The following is a 15,307-nucleotide window of genomic DNA, read 5'->3' on the forward strand; positions in this document are numbered from 1 at the left end:
CAGTTTTGATGTTTTTTATTACTAATAGAAAAAACAAAATCTTTACAAATTTACAGTAAAAAAACAACAAATATAAAAACACATCTGAAACCCCATTTACACCCACATTAACTGAACAGACTGAACAGTGTCATGTCTGGGGGGGGGGGGGGGGGGTCACTTGTCAGGGCTGAGTCGTGCGTACAGACCAGTGGTGCACAGTGAGTCCTTGTTCTGGAGGTAGGACAGGTCCCGGATCACACCAGGGAAGGGGTAGGAGTCCAGGGGGGGCCGCAGAGGAAACACCGGCATCAGTCCGGAGCTCATGTACGGGGACATCAGACCTGCCATCCCGGCGTTGGCAGAGGAGTACGCCAGCCTTAGGGGCCCCACACCCAGGCGAGGGCTGAGGCCGTACAGGCTGTCCCCCCCGGCCGGGCTGGGGGACATATGGACCGCCGAGAACGCAGATTTGCTCCCCACAGATCCCACAGGAGGCCTCGGAGACAAACCACTGGAGTCCAGCTGGTTCTCTTTGGAGCTCAGGACCAGCTCGATGGATTTGACAATGTCCCCTTTGCACGTCCTCACCATAGACTCCAGGGTGTCCCGGTTCTGGTGGGGGAAGATCCTGGCCATGATGTCAGTGGGGTCTCGGGGGTCCCGGCTCGAGTAGCTTATCGGCTTTTCCGACTCGCTCCCGGACTCTGGATCCGAGGAGGAAAGCGACCTCTGCGGGCTCTCTGTGTGATCCGAACCCTGGTCGAACATCGGGGACGGACTGATGCTGTCGTCGGTGAAAGACGCTGCGTTGTCTTTGTTTGGAGACAAGTCCTTTTCAGATGGAGATGGAAGACGGGTGACATGAGGAGCAAAGAGGGGTCGACCCATGAATCCGTTGTAAAAGTTGAATTTGCTCAGTTTATCGTCTGAAAAATGGCAAACAGGTGTTTTTTTTTTTTTTTTTTTAGCACAATCTGGCATATTTACAGCTGCAATTGTTGTAGATGTTCATTAACATGTACTATCCCTAAGAAATAAATACAGAAATAAAATTACATTTAAAAAATTTGAGAGACTGTGCCCCTTTCTTTGTGCGTAAAAGCTGTGCGTAAAAGGCTAGAAAGTGTGCCATCAGAAATAACAAGTCCTAATCTGTTTGTTACAACTCAAACTTCATCAGCTGCTACAATCTGGCATATTTACAGCTGCAATTGTTGTAGATGTTCATTAATGTGCACTGTCCCTAATAAATACATAAATAAATGAAATAAAATGAAAAAAAAAGAGAGAGACTGTGCCTTTTTCTTTGTGCGTAAAAGGCTAGAAAGTGTGCCATCAGAAATAACACGTCCTAATCTGTTTGTTACAACTCAAACTTCATCAACTGCTACAATCTGGCATATTTACAGCTGCAATTGTTGTAGATGTTCATTAACATGCACTGTTCCTAATAAATAAATTATATTAAATTTAAAAATTTAGAGACTGCGCCAATGTCTTTGTGCGTAAAAGCTGTGCGTAAAAGGCTAGAAAGTGTGCCATCTGAAATAACAAGTCCTAATCTGTTTGTTACAACTCAGACTTAATCAACTGCTACAGTCTGGCATATTTACAGCTGCAATTGTTGCGGATGCTCATTAATATGCACTGTCTCTAATAAAAAAATAATAATAATAAAATAAAATAAATTTAGAGACTGTGCCCATTTCTTCGTGCGTAAAAGCTGTGCGTAAAAGGCTAGAAACTGTGCCATCAGAAGTAACAAGTCCTAATCTGTTTGTTACTACTCAAATTTCGCCAAACAATACTTATATGTTAATAATTACGCAACTAACATTTAATTAATTATTAAAAAGTTTTAAACAAAACAGAAACATGTTCAGGCTCACGGTCCTTTCGTGCGTAAAAGTTAGAAACTGTGCCATCAGAAGTAACAAGTCCTAATCTGTTTGTTACAACTCAAACTTCATTAAACAACACTTATATGTGAATAATTACGCAAATAATATTTAATTAATACGTAAAAACCTCTAAACAAAACAGAAACATGCTCCAGCTCACCGTCTTTTGGGTTTTCCGCTCCAAAAACGTCAAACCCCGGCGCTGTGTTGCTAGCGGCTCCGGCAACTCCGGGGCCCACGGGTGACCCCTGAGGAACCCCTGTGTCCGGGTAGAGGAGGCGCAGCTCCCGGGCCTCGCTCTCCTCCTGCGCCTGTTGCCTGCGCAGAGCCACCTGCGCCGCCATGACGCGCTGCCTCTCCGCTATCAGGGTGCACTTTGCGCACACGCAGTCTCTCCAGCGGCAGAAACGCTTGTGACCTTTGAGCGCCGACACCACGCCGTGGTTCCTGCATCGTGCGCACTTCGGGGTCCGCGGGTAGCCCCTCTCCATGGTGGGGTTGCACGCCCGGAGGAACAGAGGCGGAGGGCGCAGGAGAGACGCGGGAACCTGCAGTGCGCCGACCGGCTGCGCGCCCAGGCCCAGCGGTCTGATCCGGTCCATGGCCCCAGGAGCTGCAGACTCAGCCTCAGGCACTGGGTGAAGATGCTGTTGGAGTGGTTCGGCCTTTCTTGAGCTGCTGCGTCTGTGTAAAGTGCCGCCGGCCTCTGAATGTGCGCCTTAAGTGTCCCCTCTCCAGGTGGTTTGACATGAAACACAACACCCGGGCACACCCCTTTCCGCTCCAGCCTCTAATACCCATCATGTTTGTTTGCATCCCGGATGAGCTGCACTCTAATCTGATGCAATGGAGCCAAATACAGCTGCACTTTTGGAAAAAAAAAAAAAAAAAAAAAAAAGTTGGAGCCATGAACTCTTATTTTGTTCCAGACTTTTGATGAAAAAGCTGCTTTTGTTCACTTTTTTCTGCCATCACACTGAAGAACAATTAAACCTGCAATAGAACAAGAATGCATATACCTCAGCCTGTTCACTGCTCTTCTTTCTCCTTGCACATTTTTTTCCATTGCACATTTTCTAATTGCACTATTCAACTTAAATGTTTATACACTTTTCTGTACAAAGGCTTTTTACTTTATTTAACCTCCTAAGACCCAGCTATGGGTTTTCTGTCCACATTTGTGGACAAGAGTTTCACAACTTTATACAAAAAAAGAAAAAGAAAGAAAAAGAAAAGAAATCTGTCCACCACAAAGGACATTCCATAAAAATTTGTAAACTGCATCTGAAAAAAATGTTGCATCATGATGTTTCCAACATAGGCACTTATTTAATAAAAAAACAAAAAAGCATGTACTTGGCTGACATTTCCTGGGTCTTAGGAGGTTAAACTCTGTTTTAGTTGTCTTTTTTTAGTGCTTGTTTACTAACTTGTACAGTGAGAGCATACAGTCATGGAAAAAATTATTAGACCAACAAAAGTCATGAAAAACAATGGTTATGCAATCCAGTCCTACCTCCTGTGTGTATCATGTGACTAAAACAGACAGAAAAGAAAACATGGAATGCCTAAAAGCACTGTTTTTGTCAGTACAATACCACAGATACTGATGTAAGAACTGAAGTGATTTTGGTTATTATCAAGAAAACATGGAAAACAGATAGATATCAGCTCTGAAATTAAACTATTATGAGCTGTTTTTGTTGTTATCATTATATTTGTCCAAACTAATGTACCTTTGGCTGTACCAGGCATTAAAATGAGCAAGAAATTTAGTAAAATTCCTTGTATTCTTTGGAGATCCTTGGTGAATAAAGGCGATCCTGATTCTGAATATACTGAGCTTCAACGAACATCAGTTAAATATGGGAAATAAATTTGCACTATATGCACTACTGAGAGGTGATTTCTCACAGACTGCAAGGGAAGCCCAGCTTCCCCTAAAATTATGAAAATTAAATGGTTAAATATGTTCGGTTGTGTTGACATTTCATTGACTCCAAATGTGTTAGAACACGTTCATCTCACAGACGAGTTTGTTCAGAATCAGCTTTATCACAAATCACAGACTCCATGTTGTTCACTTCTCATACATTCCTGTGTCTCTGTTTTCTCATTCGATCTCTGCTCAGTGCATTTGTCCGTAGACGCTCAGCGTCCATGCACTTCAATGGGACTGAGTGGAACAGCTTTTTTCATTGACTCTAAACTGGACGGTAATTGGATAAATGCCACGATCTTGTCCTGCCCCCGGACGCTCGGCATCTCTGAAGGTGAATGGAGCTGTGGGCGGAGCTCGGCCGGGCTGGACGCCGGGCTTCCGCGTGCTGATTGGAGGATCAGCCCAAAGGCTGAATCCTGTTTGATTGACAGCTATTTTCAGATCTCCTCCTTCACTGACACAGTTCAGTTTAATACCGTCGCACATTCTGCTGTGAAATCAGAGAGAAACCACTATGAAATGACTTGTTCATTTCTTGCACTGTAAATAAAACACACTCATTGTACTTCCTTGTTTCAATTTAACATAATTTCAGTGTTTTCTTGTTTAGTTGGTACGATAAGGTCACTGACCATTTTCTGAAAAAGGAACGGAGGGACGAATTTATTTTAAATAACTTGATTTTTTTTTTTTTTTTTTTTTTTTTTGATGTAAGCCGACAATGATCTTCCCCTCTCTGAAAGACGAGCAGCCGCCACTGGCACTATTGTCCTCATATAATGCAGCGTTATTGTTTTTTAAGCACTTATATTTTTCCATCTGCTGTTAAGTGTCAAACTATTGTTGCAGTTTTGTAAAAATGTTTATTTTGTATCATTTTTTGTATATGTTTTTTGCTGTTAAAAGAAGTTACAAGCAAACCCAACAAAGTTTAGGTGATGATCATCTGGTCCTTGGCATTTTGTTTTTTTGGTGAAAGTCATATATACATATATGTATATATATATATATATATATATATATATATATATATATATATATATAATTTTTTTTTTAATTTAAAAAAAAAATCAGAATCAGCTTTACTGGCCTCACATGTATTTCAGAGAAGTATGTGTGAAAACAAAATAAAAAATCCCAAAAAGATAGTTTTGATGGTTTTATTAATAATAGACATAAAAAAAAGTCTTTACAAATTTACAGTATAAAACCAAACTTGTCAAAATACAGCCGCTGTGAGACATCTGAAAGCACATTTATACCAGAACATGTGATTAGGCACTAACAGTGTGAGGACTGGAATCGTCCTACTCCCTTCCAGGTACAACAGTTGTTCCATTTACTATTTGAATTTCTTTTTTTTTTTTTTTTTTTTTAGTTTTGTCTTGTTGTGTTTTTTGTTTTTTTTGTCCCCTTTTTTCCATTGTTTTGTGTTATGTGTTTATTTTTTTGTTTTGTATTGTTGTGTCTTGTTTTGTTGTTTATCCCCCCCCCCCCCCCCGTTTTTCCTGTTTTATGGCATAAATTTAATGAACAAACGTAGCAAACAATCAAACAAATAAAACTGTAAAAAAACAAACAAACAGAAAAAACAGAAAAAAGTATATAATAAAGAACTGACATTTGTACGAAACTGCACCAATACTTTAACACTAAACAGCAGACAGAAAAACAGTATAAGGATAAAAAAAAACAACAACATAAAAACACTACATTATACGAGGACAATAGTGCATATAGTGCCAATATTTTTCACTTTTTTTCTTTTTTCTTTTCTTTTTCTTTTTTTTTAATTTTATGATTTTTATCTATTTTATTTTTTTATTTTTTTATTTATTATTTATTTATTGTATTTATTTATTTATTTATTTATTCTTTCACTTATTTAACTGAAATTCAAAGATTGTGATAAAAACTGAACGAAAAGCCACTTTTTCATCAAAATCTCCCGTTAACTGAACATAAACCCAGTGTCTCCATCCACTGTCATTCATCCAACTCCATGGGTTTCGCTGGTGAATCAATGTTGTAGAAGATGACGGTGTTTCCACGGTAACTACGGAGCCTCTGAACATGACAAGAAGTTACCGACAAACGACAAAGCTCAGGTGATGCTAATAAAATTCCACCGTATTCCATGAATTGTTGCCAAAAACGAACCTAATCTTCTCCAGAAGCGTTAGACGAACTCATTGCCTGGGGTCAGTGGGGTAGAATAACCAGCGTGGTTTCCCCTCCTGAGCAATGAATATTCACCACAAACATGTTTTTAACACAACAATGGCACTAACAGTCACTAAAAGAACAGGTAATTATCTACCTGGTGTTTCTGTTGAACAAATGACCTGGACAAAAGGCCCATCTGCCGACAAACACCCCGACTGGAGGATCACTAATCGCACCTTGTCACATGTTTCATTCATTTCTCCGAGCTCAAACAGGATGAAGTTACACACAACAGATTGTCTTTCCATTATGACACAGAAAACAAGTGATAAAAAAAAAAGACAAACGCTGGGAGTCACCAAGGGAGACGCAACCCCAACAATGTGTCCTGATGTTTGACCCATGAGTGACAGTGGTAACAAGCATTTAGACCAGGAGTGTCCAACTCATTTTAGTTCAGTTCCATATTCAGCTACGTTTGATCTGCAGTGGGCCGGACCAGAAAAATAATAACAGAATAACATGTAAATAAGGACAACTCCAAATTTTTGTCTTTGTTTAAGTGTAAAAAAAAACAAACATTAAATTATGAAAATACTTACTTTTATAAACTATCCAAAAAACAAAAAACAAAACCCTGAAAAAACTGAAATTTAAATTAAAAATGAAAGAAAATTTAGTGCAATTTTAACAATATTATTCCTCAACTTATCATTACCACATGTGCATTATGGATCAGGTCTACAAAGACACTAAACACTGAGGAACAGGAAGAAAAATAGCTCATATTGAGCTGAATTTTCTTTAGACATTTCAGGTTGTTCATATTTGTTCAGGTTATTCACATTTTAGTGTTACAGGATAGTTTGGAAATGTAAATATTTTCATAATTTAATGTTATTTTTTGCACAAAAATAAAGAAAAAATTAAGTTGTTCATTGTAGATTTTTTTTGGCTGAATTCAAGATTTTTTTACTTAATTGAAGATTTTTTTTTATTAATTCAAGATTTTTTTTTTTAACTTAATTGAATTTTTTTTTTTTTTTTGCTTAATTCTATATATTTTTTTTACTTAATTGAAGTTTTTTTTTTTTGTCTTAATTCAAGATTTTTTGCTAAATTTGAGATTTTTTTTTTTTTGGTTAATTGAAGATTTTTTTTACTTAATTGAAGATTTTTTTTGGCCTAATTGAAGATTTTTTTTTTTTACTTAATTGAAGATTTTTTTTTTACTTAATTCAAGATTTTTTCCTTAATTCAAGCTAATTTTTTTTTTTTTTTTTTTTTTTGCTTAATTCAAGATTTTTTTTTTACTTAATTGAAGTTTGTTTGTTTGTTTTTTTTTTGCTTAATTCAAGATTTTTTTTTTTCACTTAATTGAAGATTTTTTTGGATTAATTCAAGGTTGTTGTTTTTTTTAAATTAATTCAAGAATTTTTTTTGGCTTAATTCAAGATTTTTTTACTTAATTGAAAAAAAAAATTTGGGGGGGGGCTTAATTCAAGATTTTTTTACTTAATTGAAAAAAATTTTTTTTTTGCTTAATTCAAGATTTTTGGCTAAATTTGAGACCTTTTTTTGCTTAATTGAGGTTTTTTTTTTTTGCTTAATTGAATATTTTTTACTTAATTGAAGATTTTTTTACTTAATTGAATTTTTTTTTTTTTTTTTTGGCTTAATTCAAGATTTTTTCCTTATTTTAAGCTAATTTTTTCATTTATTTTTAATTTTTTTGCTTAATTCAATTCAAGACTGTGGAATTTTTGCACTTGGCAAAAACATCCCAGGGCCTGAACTGGACCCTTTGGCATTTGGCCCCCGGGCCACATGTTTGACACCCGTGACTTAGACAATGTAGGCCAGGGGTGTCCAAACTTTTTTTCAAGAGGGCCAGATCTGATAATGTGGACATTGCCAGGGGCCAGTGGTCCCTTCAGACATTTTTTAAACAGTAAAAATTACATATAAATGCGCTGTTCTACAACAATTTTATTTTCATTGTCACAATATCATTTTTTTAAATGGCAATGTAACCAAATCTAAGCCACTCAGGTGTGAACAAATGAAAAAACAAAAACATTTCTGCCTTCCTTTCACATCTGGACTCAGATAACATAGAACAAACTGTGTGGAGTATCTGAAACGTCCAAGAAGCCGATAAAAATCTTAACCCCACATTCATTTTAATCATGACTTATATGAGTAATCATTACTCATATATTACTCAGTAATGTAAAGTCTGTTGACGTTTAAGATGAAAACATATGACTCTTACTCTTGTCTTTCACAAAATCATTCAGAAAGTAATATTTTGTGTCACATCTACAAGTACATAACACCAGCAGTTAGAGGCAACTAACCTGGCAACTTGGTAGCCTGCCTTGGTGGTGAATTCATTGAACTCCCAGGTTCACATGAAGAGTCACTGTTGTGAGTTTAAAGCAGCTTGAATTTTCTTCACTTTTTCGGAGCGCTCACTCCCTGCTAGCTTGTCGTATGCGTTAGCATGTTTTGTCTGCTAGAGTCTCTTTACATTGAATTCCTTAAACAAGGCAACAGTCTGTTGACAAATTAGGCAAACACAATGGCCTCAATTTTCAGTGAAAAAAAATTCTAATTCCCACCTCTCCTGGAAGCGGCGGCCCTCACTGTCAACTTTCGTTTTTTATTTACAGGTGCTGTGGTTTGAAATTAGCGAAAAAGGTTCACGGCGAAGTCACAGAGCCAGATAGAGTTAGAGTGGTGCTGCCACCATGAGGTGAAAGGAGAAACTGCATTTGGAACCTTTTATGATTCATGTACTCGGATCAACAGTCCAAACGGGCCATAAATAATATAATATAAAACCCAAGCTGTGGGCCGTATAAAATCTGACCGCGGGCCGTGATTGGCCCCCGGGCCGGACTTTGGACATGCCTGATGTAGGCAAATCATCCACAGTGATAATTCTATGGACCGAGAGGTAAAAATAGTCATTATGTAGTAAAATAATCAGTATTTTTTTTTTTTACTGTTATGTAGGATAAGTTGGGCTGCATTGTACTTTGAGTTACACTTAGCCCATAAAGACCCCAAGGATTCAAGGATTCAAGGATACACTGTAAAAAAATCTGCAATTTGACACAATTTTTACTGTTTATTTCACAGATTTTTCCTGTATTTTTAAGATGCAGGAAAATATCATTGAAATGACAAAATTAGACTGTGATTTTATATGTCAAATGTAAAATAACATGAAAAAACTGTAACTGTGAATAACCAAAAAATTTAAATTTTTTAAAAGAAATGTTTTTCTTTTTTCACAGAAAAATACAGTAAAAATGCATTTAGAAATGTATCATAATTTCCCAAATATTTCTTTTGTATTTAGTAGATTAAACTGTTAATTGAAGTTTGATACTATAAAAAAAATTAAAAAAAGATAAATTTACTGACAATTAATCATAAAAGAAGTATTTGTTCTGTAAGTTTAACAAGACTTGTTTGTTAGTTGACAAATATCTTGTGTAATTACAGGAGGTTTCACAACAACAATGTTGAATAAATGTATTTTTGTGAATGTAGAACATGTATAAGCACTGATAAACTGTCCAAATACAGTTTTTATCAGTGGATTGTACAACTTAGTCTCATTGAAAATTTCATATATATATATATATATATATATATATATATATATGTAGGTAATTTGATTGTTTTAATAGATGTAAATAGTCTTTATTAAACATTAAAAAGTCAAAAAAGTCAAAAAAAAGTCAAAAAAAATTATATATATATATATATATATATATATATATATATATATATATATATATATATATATATATATATATATATATATATATATATATATAAAGCAAAATCTCCTGTAAAGTTAAGGCAAAAAACTATATTTTAATTATGGAAAATTACCATATTTTTATGAGATGGTTATTTTCCGTTATTTTACAATATTTTTTTGGCACCCCTGCTGCTGGAATATTACTGGGTTTTTTTATGTTTTGTTTTTTTTTTTTTTTTACAGTGTTTCCTAATTGTGTGCAGATGAGTCAGACATCAGTGGCTGGTCTGGGTCTCCCTGTGGTTCTGACTCCACTAGAACCCTCTGAATAATGGATGCAGGTTAAAGAGGCAGCGGATGGAAGCACTCCAGCCCCTCGTGGCATTTTACTGAGATAATGATTCCCCGAAGGGCGTCTCTGAGGATAGACTGCAGCAGCCAGAACATGCTTATGGTATAAAACACATACATATAAGGCTGTTATTAGGCGCTAATGCTACTACTAAGCCCACTTCAGAGGCTCATAAAAACAGCTCCTTTCACCTGTACTTTTACTGCCACCTGTTGTACTAATGATTTATTCAAGTGTAGGCGTCTTATTCAAGGTTTAATAGAAGCTGCACAGTTTTAATTAGTGTTAACCCTATAAAGCCTGAACTATTAAATAAATAATTAACAGAAAATTCCAGTTCTTTGAAACTGGAGCCTTTATTGGTCCTTCTGATCAACCAAAAATATTTTTTTTCAAATTTCAATTTCTATGTATGAGTTTCAATTTTGTATCATATTTGATACATCAGGTCTCAATGCTCAAATATTATCATTTTTGAACAAACAAAAACATAACATAACATAAACGTGTCAAAAAAAACCTGGTAATTCATTTTCAAAATTGTCAAATGGTTTTTTTTACACTAAAACAAAGACAAAAATTTGGAGTTGTCATTATTTACATATTATTATGTTATTATTTTTCTGGTCCGGCCCACTGCAGATCAAATTTAGCTGAATATGACCCCTGAACTAAAATGAGTTTGACACCCCTGGTTTAGAGTAAAAAAAAGCAAAAACAAAACAGAATTACATAATAAAAATGTTTACATCCACAAACTATTCTTTAAAAATAGGATTAACATGAACAACCTGAAATTTCTTAAGAAAAATAAGTGCAATTTAACAATATTACACCTTAGTTTCTTATTTCCACACGTGCATTACAACTTACAGATCACAATAGATCTACAAATACAGAAAACATTTAATAACAGACAGAATATCGGTAAAATTACACTTATTTCTCTTAAGACATTCCAGGTTGTTCATATTTGTTCATGTTACTCAGGCTTTTTTTGCGAAATAGTTTGTAAATGTAAATATTTTCCTTTAATTGGACTGTTTTTTTTGTGCATCTCCATCAGTGCTTAAGTGGTGGATCTTATCAGTCACATACCAATATGCACACCTGCATCTATAAAACCATGCGTGTGTTTGCAGGCACATACGTAAACACATGTTGTGCAAAGACACTTAATCTGTCTTTCGATGTGTCTTGGCATTCGTCGCAACAAAAGCCTCGCACAGAGGGAGCTTTAAGAATAAGAATGAACAAGCGAGTCTGCTATTTGCAGAAAGATGCTCCAGGAGTTATGGCAGATAGGGGTCGGTTCTGCAGCTGAAATGAAGATAATCTGAAACGCATCCATCAACAGTGGGAGAGAGTGCTCCGAAACATAAATAACGGCCGGTGAAGCAGATGCACACCGCTGCGTGGATGCAGCCTTTATCATTTCATCCGGTGTGAAGTGGAATTTGAGGTTTGGATCTTGCGAGGTTTTTGGCAAGTTTATCCAAGCGCGTGAAGCTGTGCTCCAACGTGGCTTTTTCTACAGACCCGGTAGGCGGTTCGTATGGACCAGTTACAGCCTTTTCCTTCACCGAGAGAAATTGGAGATAAAACGTGTCGGTGTCGGCGTGAATGTGTGTGTCGCTATACACTGAGCCCCTGGGTAGGCTCCATTTTAGTCGCATTTTCTAATTACCCAAAGGAAGAATAAGGGGGCACAAACAGCTTTTTTGGAGAAGCCTGAATAAACTGGATTATGTTTAAAAGTGTTTCCTTTAACTCGTTGACAGTGTCGGGATCAGAGGATTACCACAGGCGTCTTTCAAGGCCTTCAAATATCAATTTCCCTTTGAAAAAATGGGACCAGTGGTGCTGTACCTCACCGGCATGTTCTATCAAGAAGCAACAAGTTGAATAAGTGAGGCTGTCAGGTTCTGCTGCTATGGTAGAGACTAATTAAATGAAAGTAAGGTTCGAATAGTTTTGGATTTTTCGTTGTAGTTTAGTTTTATTTAGTTTTGACTTTTTTCCCGCTAATTCAGTTAGTTTTAATTTATTTTTAGAGCAGGTTTACTGGTTTTCATTAGTTTTGGGGGCGGCCATGGCTCAGGTGGTAGAGCGGGTCATCCAATAACCGAAGGGTTGGCGGTTCAAATCCCGCCCTGTCCATGTGCTGTTGTGTCCTTGGGCAAGACACTTCACCCTCCTTGCCTCCAGTGCCACTCACACTGGTGTATGAATGTTTGGTGGTGGTCAGAGGGGCCGTAGGCGTGAATTGGCAGCCATGCTTCTGTCAGTCTGCCCCAGGGCAACTGTGGATACAAATGTAGTTTACCACCACCAGAGGGAGAATGTGAGAGTGAATGAGTAATGGATCAATAATGTAAAAGCGCTTTGGGTGTCTAGAAAAGCGCTGTATAAAATCCAATCCATTATTATTATAGTTTTAATTTTTTTTCTAAATGCTTAGTTTTAGTTTAGTTTTAGTATTAATTTTAGTTTTGTCGTATCTTTCATCTTCTTCGCCGTCGTATTCAAATAAATCCCAGACAGGACTCTGCTGCTTTCTCCCAACTCTAGTCTTCATGTTTCCAGGTAGAGTGGTGATGAGAAGACGACTGGAAACGACAAGTGAGGAGAAGTGACGGACCACGAAGTACTGTATGATGCTAGCTAAAATTGCTAGAGCAAAATAAATCCCTTTCGTATCAATCCGATATTGACAAAAACGAAAACGAAGGGGATTTTATCCATAATTTATGTAAGTTTTAGTTAGTTTTTTTCTAAATGCTTAGTTTTAGTTTAGTTCGGACCACGAAGTACTGTATGATGCTAGCTAAAATTGCTAGAGCAAAATAAATCACTTTCGTATCAATCCGATATTGACAAAAATGAAAACGAAGGGAATTTTATCCATAATTTATGTAAGTTTTAGTTAGTTTTTTTCTAAATGCTTAGTTTTAGTTTAGTTTTAGTATTAATTTTAGTTTTGTCGTATCTTTCATCTTCTTCGCCGTCGTATTCAAATAAATCCCAGACAGGACTCTGCTGCTTTCTCCCAACTCTAGTCTCCATGTTTCCAGGTAGAGTGGTGATGAGAAGACGACTGGAAACGACAAGTGAGGAGAAGTGACGGACCACGAAGTACTGTATGATGCTAGCTAAAATTGCTAGAGCAAAATAAATCCCTTTCGTATCAATCCGATATTGACAAAAACGAAGGGAATTTTATCCATAATTTATGTAAGTTTTAGTTTTGTAAACACACAATACAGTTTCAGTTAGTTATCATTTTTTTCTTTGAACTAAAGTTTTTATTTATTTCAGTTAACGAAAATGTTTTTTCAATTCTAGTTTTTGTCATTTCGTTAGTTTTCGTTAACGATAATAACCTTGAATGAAAGTCCATATATGACTTCCTATCAGTGTCCAATAGGAACTATACTGATATCTGTAACCATTTCCATGTTAAATTAAAATAATCTGACCAGTAGTTTGGAGAAAATTGTTGAAATCTAGACATTCGTGACCAAGAGTTTGACCCTTTAAGGTCATTCAAGGTCAAAGGTCGTGGACCTAAATGTAAGTCCATATATGACTTCCTATCAGTGCTCAATAGGAACTATATTGATATCTGTAACCATTTACATGTTAAAAGCCATCAGAATATGGCAGTAAAGTAGGTAAAGAAACATTTTTAATATTTCAAAAAATTCATTAAAAATTCAAAAATCAAAATGTCAAAAAAACTGTAACCAAACTTTGTAGATATTGTTCCAAAGAAGTTACACATAAAATTTAAAATGAATCCAACCAGTATTTTCAGAGAAGAAGATTGTTAAAATCTAGACATTGGTGACCTTGAGTTTGACCCTTCAAGGTCATTTAAGGTCAAAGGTCACGGACCCAAATGAAAGTCCATATATGACTTCCTTTCAGTGCTCAATAGGAACTATATTGGTATCTCTAACTATTTACATGTTACAAACCATCAAAATAAGGACCATTATTGGTAAAGGCAAATGTATAATATTTCAAAAATTCATCAAAATAAAAAACATTTAAAATCACCAATTCTCAAAACTGTGGACAATCTTTGTAGACATAGACGTAAGGAAACTGCATATAAAATTTAAAATGAATCCAACCAGCATTTTCAGAGAAGATTGTTGAAATCTAGATATTGTGTGACCTTGAGTTTGACCCTTCAAGGTCACTCAAGGTCAAAGGTCAAGGACCCAAATGAAAGTCCATATATGACTTCCTATCAGTGGTCAATAGTAACTATATTGATATGTGTAACCATTTACATGTTATAAGCCACCAAAATATGGTCTATTATAAGTAAGGCAAATGTTAATATTTCAAAAATTTGTTAAAAAATCAAAAATATGAATTTCAGAAAACTCTGAACACAGTTTGTAGACATTGTCCCAAGGAAGCAACATTTAAAATTTGAAATTAATCCCACCAGTAGTTTCATCAGAGAAGATGTTTGAAGAAATTGCTAATGAAGATGACTATGACAAGGACGACTATGACGAAGACGACTATGACGAAGACGACTATGATGAAGACGACTATGACGAAGATGACTATGATGAAGACAACCATGACAACTATGACGAAGACGACTATGATGAAGACGACTATGACAACTATGACGAAGACGACTATGATGAAGACAACCATGACAACTATGACGAAGACGACTATGATGAAGACGACTATGACAACTATGACGAAGACAACTATGATGAAGATGACTATGACAACTATGACGAAGACAACTATGACGAAGACGACTATGACGAAGACAACTATGATGAAGACGACTATGACAACTATGACAAAGACGACTATGACGAAGACGACTATGATGAAGACAACCATGACAACTATGACGAAGACGACTATGATGAAGACGACTATGACAACTATGACGAAGACAACTATGACGAAGACAACTATGATGAAGACGACTATGACAACTATGACGAAGACAACTATGACGAAGACGACTATGACGAAGACAACTATGATGAAGACGACTATGACAACTATGACAAAGACGACTATGACGAAGACATCTATGACGACTATGACGAACACAACTATGACAACTACGACGAAGACGACTACGGTGAAGACAACTATGACAACTTTGACGAAGACGACTATGATGAAGACGA

At 36.2% G+C, this 15,307-nt stretch overlaps 1 protein-coding gene across 1 annotated transcript; it reads right to left on the reverse strand.

Moving 5' to 3' along the window:
• Window positions 1–2,589, reverse strand: LOC115438226 (doublesex- and mab-3-related transcription factor A1-like). The gene is made up of 2 exons (XM_030161670.1): window positions 2,044–2,589; window positions 1–908 (listed from the first exon to the last, which is right to left on the reverse strand). Exons 1-2 carry the CDS (start codon window positions 2,483–2,485, stop codon window positions 157–159), a joined length of 1,194 nt encoding a protein of 397 aa, XP_030017530.1. The 5' UTR covers window positions 2,486–2,589; the 3' UTR covers window positions 1–156.
• Window positions 2,590–15,307: the final 12,718 nt, after the last annotated feature.

The sequence above is a fragment of the Sphaeramia orbicularis genome, chromosome 18, assembly GCF_902148855.1.
Source record: "Sphaeramia orbicularis chromosome 18, fSphaOr1.1, whole genome shotgun sequence".
NCBI lineage: Eukaryota > Metazoa > Chordata > Actinopteri > Kurtiformes > Apogonidae > Sphaeramia > Sphaeramia orbicularis.

Bases quoted from the DNA above. Each gene is read 5' to 3' on its own strand.
- LOC115438226 (XM_030161670.1), bottom strand. From the start codon at position 2,485: ATGGACCGGATCAGACCGCTGGGCCTGGGCGCGCAGCCGGTCGGCGCA. The intron at 909-2,043 runs GTGAGCTGGAGC...GCCATTTTTCAG, and splicing joins AGCGGAAAACCCAAAAGACG to ACGATAAACTGAGCAAATTC.